The sequence below is a fragment of the Nelumbo nucifera genome, chromosome 4, assembly GCF_055504915.1.
Source record: "Nelumbo nucifera cultivar China Antique chromosome 4, China Antique-T2T, whole genome shotgun sequence".
NCBI classification, from domain to species: domain Eukaryota; kingdom Viridiplantae; phylum Streptophyta; class Magnoliopsida; order Proteales; family Nelumbonaceae; genus Nelumbo; species Nelumbo nucifera.
In genome coordinates this window covers 35,927,688-35,942,929 of record NC_142652.1, presented here as the reverse complement: position 1 = coordinate 35,942,929, position 15,242 = coordinate 35,927,688, and the positions used below count along the sequence as shown (strand labels likewise).

At 34.3% G+C, this 15,242-nt stretch overlaps 1 protein-coding gene across 1 annotated transcript; it reads left to right on the top strand.

Annotated features, from left to right (window-relative positions):
- Window positions 1–8,244: 8,244 nt before the first annotated feature.
- On the top strand, window positions 8,245–14,920 carry LOC104607407 (calmodulin). Its single transcript, XM_010273048.3, has 4 exons — window positions 8,245–8,405; window positions 12,085–12,242; window positions 13,393–13,473; window positions 14,487–14,920. The coding sequence occupies exons 1-4, from the start codon at window positions 8,330–8,332 to the stop codon at window positions 14,619–14,621; spliced, it is 450 nt and encodes a 149-aa protein (XP_010271350.1). The 5' UTR covers window positions 8,245–8,329; the 3' UTR covers window positions 14,622–14,920.
- The last annotated feature ends 322 nt before the right edge of the window (window positions 14,921–15,242 follow it).

The window sequence follows — 15,242 nt, the reverse complement described above, 5'->3', positions numbered from 1 at the left end:
ATCTCCGCCCCACAACGTCCCACAACACATCCCCACCGTGTATTAGGAACATCTACCGATGATAATACCAGAACTGACAATGTCATCATGGCAAGATGTTACTAATATACGACAAGGATGTGCTGTGGGACGTTGTGGGGCGGCAATGTGTACTTTGGGAATGGATCACTCTGGTTCTAATTTTGGAGTGGCTACGGGCTAAGCTTTTCAGAACCTATTTCCAAATTTAAACCTGTCTGTGGCACCCCAGCCCACGAATGACAGATCCCCCTTATTTAGCCCACTGTGGTCCTGTCTAATCCATGATTACACTCGACTCCTTGCTCGTTGTACGATGTTTGAATACCTATTTTTTGCATATGACACTCTTTTATTAGGATCAATTTCTTATTTCTTTTGCACAGTACAATCATGCAAATTGAAGATTTCCTTGACCTCAATGGATAAGGTGCACAAAAAATGAATGAAAATTATCTTGACATAAAATGTGAGTCCAATGAAATTGAAGATTTCCTTGACCTCAATGGATAAGGTGCACAAAAAATGAATGAAAATTATCTTGACATAAAATGTGAGTCCAGTGTTGAAGATGGATGGATAAATGGACCTCCTTTGTGAGTTGTGAAGATGTCTAGATGTCATTATTATTTGGTATGCATGACACTTATCAACTAGAAGACTTTTGAATGGATTAATCTTAGAATTTTATTATGTGTTGTGACTCACCAGCTCAACTCAATTAGGCTAACTCAGCCCTTTAGTTTGAGGTCAATCCCATGATTTAATGTCCTCGTTGACTTCTAGTTCAATGCACAACGACTATTCAAAAACAATTTGTTTCATTTTGGATGGAGACATCCATTTTATAGTGCTCTTCCACCTACACTTGACATAAGGTTCTTTCTCCTACTTCATTTTTCATACATTTGTTTTCTTTTCTTATATATGTCATATTCCTTTTATTCATTTCTATTCAATCATATTAATGAACTGCAATTCCGATCACAAGATGTTCTGTATTTTTGGACCTAGTTCACTAGACAAAATCCTATGTGTTTCGATGTTTGCATTTCAACATTTTGGACTGTTGAGAGGCTCTTTTTTCCCTAATATTTTCTTTATCTACTTGCTTATTTGACATAAATAGTTAATTTGTGCATTACTTCCATTTTCGTCTAAAATGTTATCAACAAAGATAAGCTTCTAGATTTTTTTTTTTTTTTTTTTTTTTGTAGAGAATGCTATGACGCATTAATAGAATGGAATGAAACAGGACACTTTAAAATGTTATGATGATAATGAATGTTATAATACCAATAAAAGACTGATTTAATGGTTTATATACATTTGCACATGAATCCTTGTTTCCATTTTTATGGACACTCAAGTTTTAATTCCATAATTGTGCCCATGCAACATTGCTTAATTTTACGGCCTTTGGCTAATAAGCTACTTCTCTAGACATATTATAGTAAAATGTTACTTATAACAAATAAAAATAGGAAAAAAAACACTCATTAAAAAGAAAATAAAAGATAACATTTCACACTGACTATTGCATCACTGTCTTCTTTGAATGTAAGGTCTGATGAATAGAAAGTTTATTTTTTCTTTTAATTAGAAAGGAATTAGGAAGTGTCTAGTAAAAAAAAAACAATTAAGTACCATGTTTTAACTTTTTTTTTGAAAGATAAGTACCATGTTTTAATTAGAACATTGTTTACATTTTAAATAATCTTTTGGTCTAATTATATTCAAATGATAATTTTTTTATAATTTAAGTACTTTTTTGATTGAGAGGATTCTTGAATTCCATTATGCGTTTTTTTTTTTTTTGTTCATTAAAGTTCTTAGTTCTCATAAGAAGCTCATTTAGTAGACAAACGTATGGCCGAGATTGAGCTTGGTGTAGTACAAGATAAAGAAGATAAATTAGAGTTCCCATGAAGGATCAACAAACACTCCAAGCATGGATAGTTCCCATGAAAAAGAACCTTTGAATATTCATGATTTTGGCATATAGCTTTCTTACATTTTCATAATGATTTCCAAGAATAGTTCCAAAAATAACTTTTCAACTAACATCCATGCTGATTATTTACCAATAACTTTACAACAGATTATGACCTCAAGTTAGTTCATAAACTCTACTTAAGTGTGATTTTCTCACACAATTCCATTTGCAAAAGTATTATAAAACTTTGTGTATACACATACTAATAACACTTGTAGCTCAAACATTATTGCTTTACCCTGTACGAGGGCCTTACCCCTCTATCACACTGCACATGGCCTTGTTATTGCTTTAGTTCTACCAAAGGGCGTTATCCCTCCGCGCCAATGAACAAAACTTCGTATTGCTTCAACCCTTCTCGAGGGTATTACCCTCCACGGTACTACACATGGATTATTGCTTCAGTCCTGCTCGAGGGTGTTACCCCTCCATAATGTTGCACAAGACTTCATTATTGCTTTAGCCCTGCCCGAGGATGTTACCCCTCCACAACACTACATATAGGGCTTTATTATTACAAAATCAGTCTGAGGGTGTTACCCCTCTGTGACATTGTATAAATGATTATAAATTATTCCAAGGGCATTACCCTTTCTCGGCACTGCACAAATAATTACAAAATCAGCCTGAGGGTGTTACCCCTCCACGACATTGTACGAATGATCACAATTTTAGCTTGAGGGTGTTACCCGTATATATGTATCAAAAAAGGCACCAAGTAGCCAAAGACCCTGTAACATTGAGGGGCTTCGGCTCGATAGTTATCCTCTAGGCACTATGTATTAAAAAGGCATAAAGATGCCAAAAGGCCCAATAACTCTGGGGGCTTTGGCTCAACGATAATCATTTAGGCATTGTGTATCAAAAAGGCACAAAGCTACCAAGTAAACTTAGTAACTCCTAGGGACTATGGTTCGACGGTAATCCTTTAGGCACTAACATTGTGTTAAGGATGACAACTATCATATCAATTCGTGATGAATGTATTTTTACAGTACAAAGTCTATCTTTAAGAGATATTCAATACTAATTCCCACAACTGGTAGCTATACACAAATTTTATATTTCATATGCATTTCAACAATAACAATCATACTCGAATACATATGCATAATCTCATACATACACATTTATACATCACATACCCACAACACTACAATCATAACACCACCACATGCATAACATTCATAATTCTATACACATCACTTACAATGTACCATTCAACATCCCTCATATATGATAAAACAACTCTTACACCAAAAACTTATAACCCGCGACACCATTACATGCCCATACATTAACACACTAACATTCATATTCATATATTGCATACTCATATTCATGCCACCATAATTACAACATCACATATTTGCATTTACTTCACAAATACCCCATATGCAAACTAAGCAATACAACCTTCCGTAAATCACAATACACAATACTTGCACACCCATCAACATTTACAACTTTGTATTATTCAATATTACCTTGCCAATACTAGGGCTGATAAAATTGAAATTTTCCAAAATTTAAGGGCTAATAAAATTGAATTTTTTTTGAAAAATTTGGGGGCTGATAATATTAAAATATTCTAAAAATTTTGGGCTAATAAAGTTTTTTTTTTTAAATTTTGGCGGTTTAAAAAGTTAAACTTTTAAACAAAATTTGGGGAAATTTTTAAAAATTTTAGAGCTAACAAAGTTAAAATTTTTTCACAAAAATTTGGGGGTTGGTATTGTATAAAATTTTAAAAAATTCACACACACTCAAAAATCCTCGCAACATTATACAATAATTTACTTACAAAAGTTCATCGGAACGTTGAGGGCTAATAGTCTCCAAATCAGTAAAAGTATACGACCCAAACAAACACTGCACAAAATAATTTTTTCGGACATTCACACACTATCTTTGCAACACTAATATACAATTCAGTTATGAATGTTCTTTAGAACTTATGTATTTTTTTCATTGTTTGAATTTTTATCATGTTTTGAATTTTTATTATTTAATTATGACATCAAATATTGACACATTTGACCTAAACCAAATAGGAAACCAATTTCATTTTTTTGTTGGTTTTAAAATTTGTATTTCATTTGCATTATCAATGAAAACAATTTTTGTTTATTACACTTTTTTTCTTTTATATGATTAATATAAAATATTGGAGAAATGACCCATTTTTTCTACATCTTTTATTTAACTATGACATCATGGATTCACCCAATTAGCCCAGATGGTTGAATTGGCTTACCCACCATTCGGATGGAAGAATGGATTTGTTTTTTTTTTTTTTTTTGTTAAGTTGAAAAAAAGATAAATTACTAAAACCTCCCTTGAGGTTTCTAACTGTTGTTGAAATCTACCCTGAAGTTTGGTGATTGCAATCGCCTCCTTGAATTTTTTAATACATTTGCAAGTAGACCCCCCCTCTCTTAGAATCCTCTAACAAGAGGCACACAAATGTCCAAAATACCCATGTAGTTATTATTGAGGCTAGTTTTTGCATAACAAACAATACAAACTTTAAACAATAAAAAAAGTTTAAAATTGCAACTTTACCTTTGAGGGATTCATATGAAAGGAAAATTTATAAAATAAATCAATTTCAGAAAAGTTTGGAAGGGTTTGGGGTAGGGGTGGCCATAAGCCGAGTTGCTCACGAGCTGTTCGAGCTCATCTCAGCTCGGTCTAAACTGAGCTTCAAGCCGAACTCGAGGCTAATATATAGGCTTATTTTCTAATCGAGCTGAGCTCGAGCTTAATAAAGCTCAGCTCATGAGGCTCACAAGCCTAATCGAGTATGTGTACATAGGGTGTCACCTCAACTACTAAGGGAGACCTCGGCTTGGCACCTCGGCCTTTGAGGTAGACCTCAGTTCAACACCTTGACAACTGAGGGAGACCTCAGCTCGACACTTTGACTGCTAGGGAAATCTCAACTCGGCACTTCAGTAGCTGAGGGAGACCTCAACTCAGCACCTCGGTTGCTAGGGAGACCTCAGCTCAACACTTTAGCAGCTGAGGGGGACCTGTAATCAAAGGTAGCTGAGCACGAGCTGAGCCGAGCTCAAAATTTTGAGCTTTTCACTCGAGTTGAGATCAAGCTCAAGTCTCTAATTCGAATCTAGCTTGAGCTCGAGCTTGCTAGTTTATGAGTGAGTTGAGCTCGAATAGCCAGATATTCAGCTTGAATCCACCCCTAAGTTTGGGGTATTGATTGATATGAAGGGAAAACTTGGAAAGTAAACATTTTAGTCAAAGTAACTACATGATTATTTTGAACATTTTCATGCCTCTTGTTAGAGGATTATAAGAGAAAGGTTATACTTGCAGCTATGTTAATGTTCAAGAGAGGTGATTGCAATTACCAAACTTCATGGGAAGTTTTCAGCAATGGTTAAAAACTTCAAGGGACATTTTAGCATTTTACCCTTTCAAAACATGGATTTATATTGTTAAAAATTATTTTTGTATTTGATAAAGATCCAATTATTAGAATTATTAAATAAAAAATACATCAAGTACAAGATTTAATGTGAGAGAATGTGAGTTGATACATTAAAGATAAGACATAATAAGAGGGAATTAAATAAGGTGAAAATTATATTCCAACAATTACATTATTAGCTCTTAGAGTTAAAGAGAGACTAAATTCAAAAATAAGGGTAGTTTAGTAAAGTTCTACACCCTCATTGATACTTTTAATATTATAAATAAATATACTATATGTACATTTGTATGTATGTATAATATAAAAGTAAATAAGTAAATATACAAAAAAACATTCTGACTTTATGTGGAAATTTTAAATTACAATAAGAATTATTATTATTATTATTATTATTATTATTATTATTATTATTAAATTTTGTGTTCTATTTCCATCATAAATAAAAAAATTATTTTAACAATTATTTTTATTTAATATGATGAATATATAACATTAGAAATGCTTCTAAATGTTTTTAAAAAAATTCTATACTTTTTTCATTTTTTGTGTTTTCTTTTTTTTTTTAATTATTTATTTTTCAATTATGATGCCATGAGTTTATTTGAAAAGTTGGATAATTGACCCACGGTCTGGGTAGAAAAATAGCTTTAATTATTTGTACTTTTTTTTACCTTTTAAAGATTTATTGTTTAACTATGCCATCTTCGGTTAACCCATTTGACCCAACCCACGACTCGAAAAGGAAAATAGTTTGGCTTTTAGATTTTCTCTAGTTTTTTATTTTTGTGATTCTTTTTATTTTTTAATTTTAAAATTTTATTATTTGACTATGACACCATTTCATTTCTATGTTGATTTTAGATTTGACATTCCATTTTCATCATTTATAAAAGCACTTCTTATATTTTATATTTATTTTGTTTAGTATAATGAATATAAAATATTAGAGAAATGCACAATCATTTTTGTTTTTTCTATATTTTATATTTTATTTATTTTAATTTATTATTATTACATTATGACATTGTTGATTAAATCATTTAACCCCAAATGGTTGAATTGCTTATACCCATCACTGAGAGGGAAGAAAATGGTTTTGTTTTCAAATTACTTTTCAAAATATTTATTTTTATACTATTAAAATTAATGTTGTTGATTTAATTAGTAGAAGTTAATGATGAGAAAAACATATCTCCAATATAGGATTTAATGAGAGTATAACTTAGATATGAGATTTAATGAGAGAGAAGAGAATAGAAAAATGGTTTTATTTCTAATTGGTTTTAAATTTTATATTCCATTTCCATAATTAATAAAAATATTTCATATTTATCACAATTATTATTGTTTAATGTGTCGAATATATGATATTAAAAATGTTCCTAAATATTTCTTTAATTTCTATATTTTTTGAAATTTTATCTATTTTTGAATTTTTTATTATTTAATTGTGGCAACATGAGTTGGCGCATTTGATCCAGAATGGTTTAATTTCTTACCACCACCTAGATGATAACATTATTTTTCCATGTATATTTTAAAAGTATAAGTTTTTATTTTATTGAAATTATTAATTTATAATGTATGGCTTTTAATTAGTGGAATTTAGTGATGATAATAAATAAAAATGCTTTAAATATATGAGGGTGAATGGGAGTTAATACCTTAAATGTGAGATTTAATGAGGGAATTGAATGCATTGAATAATAGTATTCAATTTACATTTTTCACCCTCAAAATAAAGGGACCATATTTCAAAAAAGGGTGTGTTTTAGTCAAGAAAAATTCCAAAAATTTTAAAGGCTATTTATACTTTTTATAGTAGTATATAGATATACACATTTGTTTGTCGGTATGTGTGTGTACTACATATTTACATATATATACATATGCATGTATGAATGTATATAGTTGGGCCGGACTCGGATCAGGGCCCGGCCCGAAAAATTAAGAAGCCCAACCCATATAAAATTTCGGGCTAGACTTGTTCGGGCTCGGGTTAGGCCCGCCCAAGTTGCACCCCCTATATCAATCCTTTCCCATTTTCCCATGCAATCATCTACCATTTTGTTCCTCTTCTCATCAAAATTCCAGGTCTGGTGAACTACAATAGACTAATTCCTCGCCAAATAAAAAGCCCCTCGACGGATTTGGCCACTTCTTTTCTTCCATTTATTCCCCTCAAGTATAGACTACCTCACGTCGACAGCCTTACACAATACCTATTCTCTTATTACACGTTACATGACATTCTCTTATTACACGTTACATGACAGTGTTAAACAACACCAATTTCTCATCCACACTGCATATAAATGATCCTATGACTGAAAGAGAGATAGATCTTTCAACTTTTGAAGAATATACCAGTATTGTTGTGTGTGGGCCTACTGCCCCATCAATCCTGGAAGGTGTGGATCCAATTCGCTATCCGTCCAACGGTCCATTGACAACCACGTATTGGTTGGATTTATGTCACGTCATATGGTTGTTGGACCTGTTTGATCTGATGGGTCTAAGGTGTAAACAAGATGGGCCCATCCCTCTACCATAAATGGGCCCATCCAGCGAAAAAAAGCAAAATGAGCCAACATTTCAGTGTTGAAATGACACTGCCACGGTGCCACCTCTATGGAGTGACTCAGATCAACGGCCCCTACAGCCTTCTGATTGGAATAAAGATTATGGCGGGTCCTAAGTTTCAACCAATACAGCCCATGCCACGTGACAACTAGTCTTCATGGACATTTTTTGAAGGAAACCTGCGCTTTTATTACAGAAACCAAAACCCGCTGCGCAAATCTCTCTCTCCCTCTCTCTCTCTCTCATTTTTCAGTTTTTTCTTGTTTGAAAAATCAATGGCGGAACAGCTCACCGAAGAACAGATCTCGGAGTTCAAGGAGGCTTTCAGTCTCTTCGATAAGGATGGCGATGGTAGATTTTATCTCCATCTGTTTATTTCTTGTTTTTAGTAACGTCATTGAGCTATGGCCCTCGTTTGGAGGTTCTTTTCAAATTGAAACCCTAATGTGTTGACTTAGACAGGTTGTTAAGTTTTGGAGCTTTAACTGTGTAGATTCGAAATGATTAAGTTGAGCAGTGACAGATCATTACATTCTGGTTTTGCATGGAAATGCTAGTGGCTTATTTTCTTCAGTCGCTTTTCTCTTCTATTTTAGGTGTACAAGTTTCGACTGTTATTGATTATTATCCATGCATTCTTGCTTTGAGCAGAGGGAATCTTACTTTACTCTTGATACTGTTTTGTTTCTAAATATTAGAGGGATTGTCGATCTGGAATGTGAGAATGATAGATCGAGATCTTATACTTCTAGTATTTTATATTATATTTGTGTTTTTTATTTATAGATTTACACTTCCTGCTTCCATTTGCCGGTACTACTAAAAAATTAATAAGAGAGTTCATTTTTTAGCTTCTATTTATAAACACGCGTGTTTCCTTGCTTTTTCTCCCCCCCTCCCCATTGCAAGAGGATCTTTTGCTCGTTGTTGTTGTTGTCTTCATTTTTCCTTTCTCTTACTTGATCCTCTTGTGTAAAGGTTTTGGATCTCCTTAGAACATTCAGACCTTATTTGCATCTGGATGTCCTTTTTTTCTCTGTTTCCTTATATTGCCAATAACAAGAATTCAAAGTTCCAGAGTCACAAAATGAATTTCTTGACGAATCTTTAACAAAATGATTTTTTTGGGAGATGACCTATGCATTAAATATTGCCTAGAAACTGAAAGAATTTCATCCACACCATAGAATTGTCAAAGCTATTCTGCTCTATTTTCCAAAACATGTTGGATAATATCCGTATGTTTTCTTAGACCCTGAGGGAAGCATATATTTTAGTTAGTTCTTTCTCATGTCATAGTCTGGTCTGTCCAATGTTTACCCTGGGGGCCATTTTATAATGGCTGAAGTGGCTGAACTGAATGACTTATTGCTTTGTCAATTTGTCTTTTAGTGGATAAAACAGGCATATAATAAAAATTTTAGCAGTATAGCAATCAAACCAACAAGACATTTAGCCATTAAGGAGCTCACAATGTATTTAATGACTTCTTCACTAAATTTCAAAGCAATAAGTATTTCATTTAAACCACTTCAGCCATTACCAAATGGCCTATACAAAACAAGTACAATTAGTTTGTTCTAGAGCAATCTTCAAATAATGCTCTTGCAGTCTAAACACTGTAAGTTAAAATTGTTGCTGCACTTTAAGCATTGATGCTAACTGAACTGCTGATGCACTGGCTACCTGTGAAATCAATAAGCATTTCGATGGATCAATTGCTTTTTTTTTCTTATATTGAATGGTAGCTGTAAAGTGCAAAACTTATTTTGAATATTTGATATGAATTTCAATCCTTATGTTGCCTATAAATTAGATGTTGCTGTCCTCCTTTTATCAACATCTAATGATAGAAGTGTTTGGTTGTCATAAAGCCTGAAAGAGAGTATATGGAGAAGACTTACTAAGACATGCAACTTCCTAAATCAGGAGTCAGATCGACTCAGTTCATCAACATTAATCCCAAGTATTTGGGGTAGTCTACATGAATACTGTCCTGCTACCATGCTCTATCATTGTCCACTTTATGTTACCCTTTAGGATTTGGGTGCTTGTGAATTACTTTATAATGATATTTGTTGATCTAAATTGATTGGGCCCTCATGTAATCTATCTATTTTCAGAATCTCAGAGTGCTGTGTTAATTTTTTTTTGCAGGTAAATAAAGCTATTTTTTTCTATATCAATGTGAGGATAAAGTTAGCATTGGAATGTGTAGAAAACATTTGCTTTAAGTCATAACCCAACCCGATTTGGTCTGTTTTTCAAAATCGCCAGTCAGTTTTGGTTCTTGTAAGTAAATAAACCGATAAATTGGGTCGGTTTTGGTTTTCAAGTGTGAAAACTGAAATCACCCCAAACCGAACCGAACATGTAATGTAAAGTGTGTTTCCAACTTTCAATCCTGTTGCTCCTTAGTCCATAGTCTTTTCCTAAATTAGTTAATTGCTTTATGTAACAATTGTCAAATGGGGAATTGCTTTTGTCTTGGGTCTTAGGATTGATATTTCTTGTTTTCTAATATTTCGTCCTCCCTCTTTTTTTATTTTGTTTTTTGAGTTGGAAAGTTTACACACAAAAGGAAAAATGGGATATAGGAAAAGCTGAACTTTATGCCATAGTTTGAGTCAATTTCAAAGTCTAATTGAAATAAGACCCACACTTTTATCCATTGCCTTTTTGGGATTGGCAAGACTTGCAAGAAAGACCCATAAGGCTTAAACTTGCCAAACTTAGGGAGAAATTTCTGTCATGGACAGTTTCAATGTTATGGGCCCGGCTGTAGGATCTCGTCATAGGGAGAACCTCTAGCTTCCCCTTGCCCCTCCCTTTGCGTGCAGACCCTAAGGGGTGATTTGTCCAAGAGATCACCCTAACTCTCCTTTACTCTTTTCTTTGACTGAAATTCTTGGATGCCTTTATTCAATAATAGTGGCTCCTTAAATTGGAGATTACAAGAGTCCTGCTCTTAGGGAGACTCCTTGTTGAATAGGGAGACCTCAAACTCTATCTTGATAAGATAAGATAAGTCTTCTCTTAATCCTAATCTAATAAGATAAGATAATCTCTCTTAATCCTAATCTAATAAGATAAGTCTCTCTTAATCCTAATCTAATAAGATAAGTCTCTCTTAATCCTAATCTAATAAGATAAGATAATCTAATCTACTAACTTAATAAGATAAGAATAACAAGATAGTCTAATCTAATCTGCTGAATGGATAAGACTGTTGCTGCCGAATTGGATAGGATGAGAACACCGGATCATTGCTGCTGCTGCTCCCAATACGCGTCCACATCATTCACACACTACACAACCTCTTGTTTGGGTCTGAGCCGCCTGGCACATCTGAAGTCTCTTAAGTAGATTCCCCAAACCGACCCTTCATGTTTGGGTTTTACTTCAGTGTTGGTCGGTTTTGGTTTGCTGAGTAAGCAACCCAACCATGTTGGGTCGGTTGAACAAAATCCCTGAAACCGATCCAACCTGACCCGTGAGCACCTCTGATAAATAGTAAAAGAAAGGTGATTTCTATAAGTGCTACCTTTTTGTGTTGGCACTCTCATTGAAATCTTATACAATATTTATGGATGTTTCATGGTGTTTATTGGGTTATTCAAAACCAAGTGCGTCCTGAATGCACTTTGGCAGCTTTTCTACATAATATGACCTGTTCTTGAATTGCTATTTCTTAATCTATAACTTTATTATTTTCTAAATGTAATTTGATTTATAGCATAATGCTGTTATCAAGCCTGAAGATTCTATACTGTCAACCTATCAACTGTGATTACAAGGTAACAAGTTATGTTCGCCTTGAGAAATCTTTGAAGCTGAGACAACATCCCTTAATGTTTTCTCCACCATTGATGATTGCCAAAGTCATTGATGTAACTTTTTAATGGAAACCAAGAAGGAAAAAAACAAGCTTCGGAAGTCCTTGAATATTCCAACTGTTGACAAAAAAATAAGCGTTTCATCTTCACGTGAAATATGATGTTTTCTTTCTGAAATCCAAATCCTTGTATAGGTTGCATCACCACCAAAGAACTGGGTACCGTTATGAGGTCTTTGGGCCAAAATCCAACTGAAGCTGAACTCCAGGATATGATTAATGAGGTTGATGCTGACCAAAATGGGACAATTGATTTCCCTGAGTTCCTTAATTTGATGGCAAGGAAGATGAAGGTGAGTTTAATTCACAGTGCAAAATGTGAAAGAGCTTCAGGGCAAAAGTAACTAATATTTGCTGTATTGAACTTCTATTTTTATACAGCTTATGTATTTCTGCTTTGAGACAGTATTATTATTATTGCTCTACTACATTACATGGTTCAAGTTTGTCAAGGAGCTATTTTGGAATGTAGTTTTAGCTGTGACATAGTGCATCTTTTGAACTTTCTACCACAACCTCACCTGGTAACTGCTTCAGGGCCCAATTTTGCCTTGTTTTCATTTTTGACCTGCTTTTTCTCAAAATTCTGCCAACCTTTGGGCCTCAAAAGATGGCAAGACAGCTGTCATGGAGTTCTGACCGTACATTGTATTGCTGTAAACCAACTCATGAAAAAAATTGATTGCTGCAAACCAGTGTTCCCTAGGGCTTGAGGCTTCAGGCAGTAGTTAAAATGCTGGTATACTTTTCTGTGGGGTTGGGGGATGAAATTCTTATTCCTAACTTAGCTAAAACTATGTTATACTGGTTTTCCCCTCTTCACTGTACAATTTAAAGACATGGTTCTTGTACTGCATTATCTTCTGTGGACTGTGGTTTATATGTTTTTTTCAAATTGTTCTTTCTCGTGGTGACAACCTATTAGAATCTGATGTAGTCATAGTCACATGTGCTTATATTTTTTAATGTATGACCATATATTAAATGACAACTTTCAAAGCCCCAAACTTAATCCTGGATTGTGGCATGAGAATGTTACTGACTAGAAGCCATTGATAAACTTTTTACATAAATAATAAGTCTAGTTTTGTGCCTAACAAAAAACAGCCTTTACTCTTTATAATGTTCAATCAGCAGGTCTAAAATGCATTATATTGATTTTCCACTTTTATATAATGGATAGTTAATACCCTAGCATTTTCATTAAGTATATATTCTTATCCATTGGGTGTAAGATTGAATGCAAATAACACCTGTTCACAGTTTGACATATATTTACCTAGTTTCACACCTAGTCAGATGGCATTTCAATAATTTATCAATAAAAAATCTAGTAGTTTGGCCCAATGTGCCTTTGGCTTTAAAATTCATCTATCTGATATATATATTTTTTTGATCAGCAAATTCATCTATCTGATATTCTTTTCTTCTCTGCTCTTGAAGGACACTGATTCTGAGGAGGAATTGAAGGAAGCGTTTAAGGTCTTTGACAAGGACCAAAATGGGTTTATTTCTGCTGCAGAGGTAATCTCTCTCTCTCTCTCTTTCTCTCTTTCTCTCTCCTCTCTTTCTCTCTCTGCTTGAATGAGGGAAAATGCATTCTGGTATCTTTCTGCCAGCTTGAAGCCTGCATAGAGGGATTTCCTGTGACATGGAGGATTGAGATGGCAAATGTTGATGCCTGTGTCACAGGGAGCCCTCTCGATATCCCATGCCTTATCATCTATTTGACTTTTCACATACGAATGATTTCCATAGAATTTGTTGAATATTTTTTTAATTACATTTCAAATCATCAATTGTGAGGATATGACTCTTTTTGCATCATTGAAAAATGACCATAAGCTGAACACATGTGAAACGGTGGCAATGTTAGGTCTTGTTTGGGAGGGCTTTTATATTGATTGAGCTGCTTTGACTGAGCCACTTTGGAGAAGCTACCTGAGATAGCTCTACCTGAAAGTCGATTTTGCAGCTCATGTAAGCCTTTTATTGAGTCCGGATCTCCTGCCCACTAGAACTCTGCCCACACCTACCCACATAACATCACAGTCACACATGGGGAACTTCTCATCCTCCTACATAGTATTATGCATGGGGAGATGTTCCCAATGCATGGAGGTTGTGTGTTGTGGGCAGGAGATCCGGAGTCCCTTTTATCAGCTTTCTGGTGTTTTACTGAACATGGCTTCATGGCGTTCTGGGTTTCTCAGCTCATGTAACACCAACACCAGAGGCCACTGTATGAAATCCCCCTCAAATGGTCACCTATTCTGGATTGCCATCTTAACTACCAGGTACAGAAAATGCCTTAAACTCTGAAAGTTGCTGGCTCCTTAAACAGTTAAACTAAACAGACCGGCAAGCAACATTTCTAATTACAAAACAGACCATCATTACTCCAAAGTATTAACATATACCTTTTAGATGTTATTGGAGCTGTTGGGATATGTTTGTCCCTTTCAAATATACTATTGTTTTTTCTTCTTGGCCAGAAGAAATTGACCATTTTTGGTTGTCTATTTGAAAATGGGCAGCTACGACATGTGATGACCAACCTGGGAGAGAAATTAACAGATGAAGAAGTGGATGAGATGATCCGAGAGGCAGATGTTGACGGTGATGGTCAAGTCAACTATGAAGAATTTGTGAGAATGATGCTGGCCAAGTGAGGGCAGGTGGATAAGACACGCATATGGAAAGTAGGCATACCGCATACCACGACATGTAGTAATACTAGTACATCTCATCCTTAGTGATGAGGCAAACTTTTCATTTCATTTCTTCTTTTCTATCTTTAGTTTGTGGAATGTATTTGTAGACCTGGTTTGGTAATTTGGTTGAGCAGAGTTTTTATATTTATTCTTCATACATAGACAATGTTTCAGCCTTGCCTGATCATTTAGTGATAATCTTAATGGAATATCTTTGTAAAATTTGAAAATCATGAGAAATTGCGTATTATTGTTAATTCTGATCTTTTATTAGTTGCTTTTCAAGAGCACAGGGAGTGCATTCTGTATCAAGGCACCAATAGCATGGGAAACTCCTATTATCATTGCAGCAGCATGAACTGAACCATTAGGGGGATGGAGATTCAGGTGCTTTCTCCCTGGTTTCCATGAACTGATGAAAGGAGACTAGTTTTGGGGGCAACTTACATTTATTTTGGGAAATTTGATTAGTTTTATTTTCGACTTTGAATTTCGAATTGGATCTAGGATTTGAATCGAGTTCGGATTGCTCTTGGATATTGAATAATATAAATAAATTTAACTAAAAGTGATCATGAA

Bases quoted from the DNA above. Each gene is read 5' to 3' on its own strand.
- LOC104607407 (XM_010273048.3), top strand. From the start codon at position 8,330: ATGGCGGAACAGCTCACCGAAGAACAGATCTCGGAGTTCAAGGAGGCT. The intron at 12,243-13,392 runs GTGAGTTTAATT...CTGCTCTTGAAG, and splicing joins TGATGGCAAGGAAGATGAAG to GACACTGATTCTGAGGAGGA. The intron at 13,474-14,486 runs GTAATCTCTCTC...GAAAATGGGCAG, and splicing joins GGTTTATTTCTGCTGCAGAG to CTACGACATGTGATGACCAA.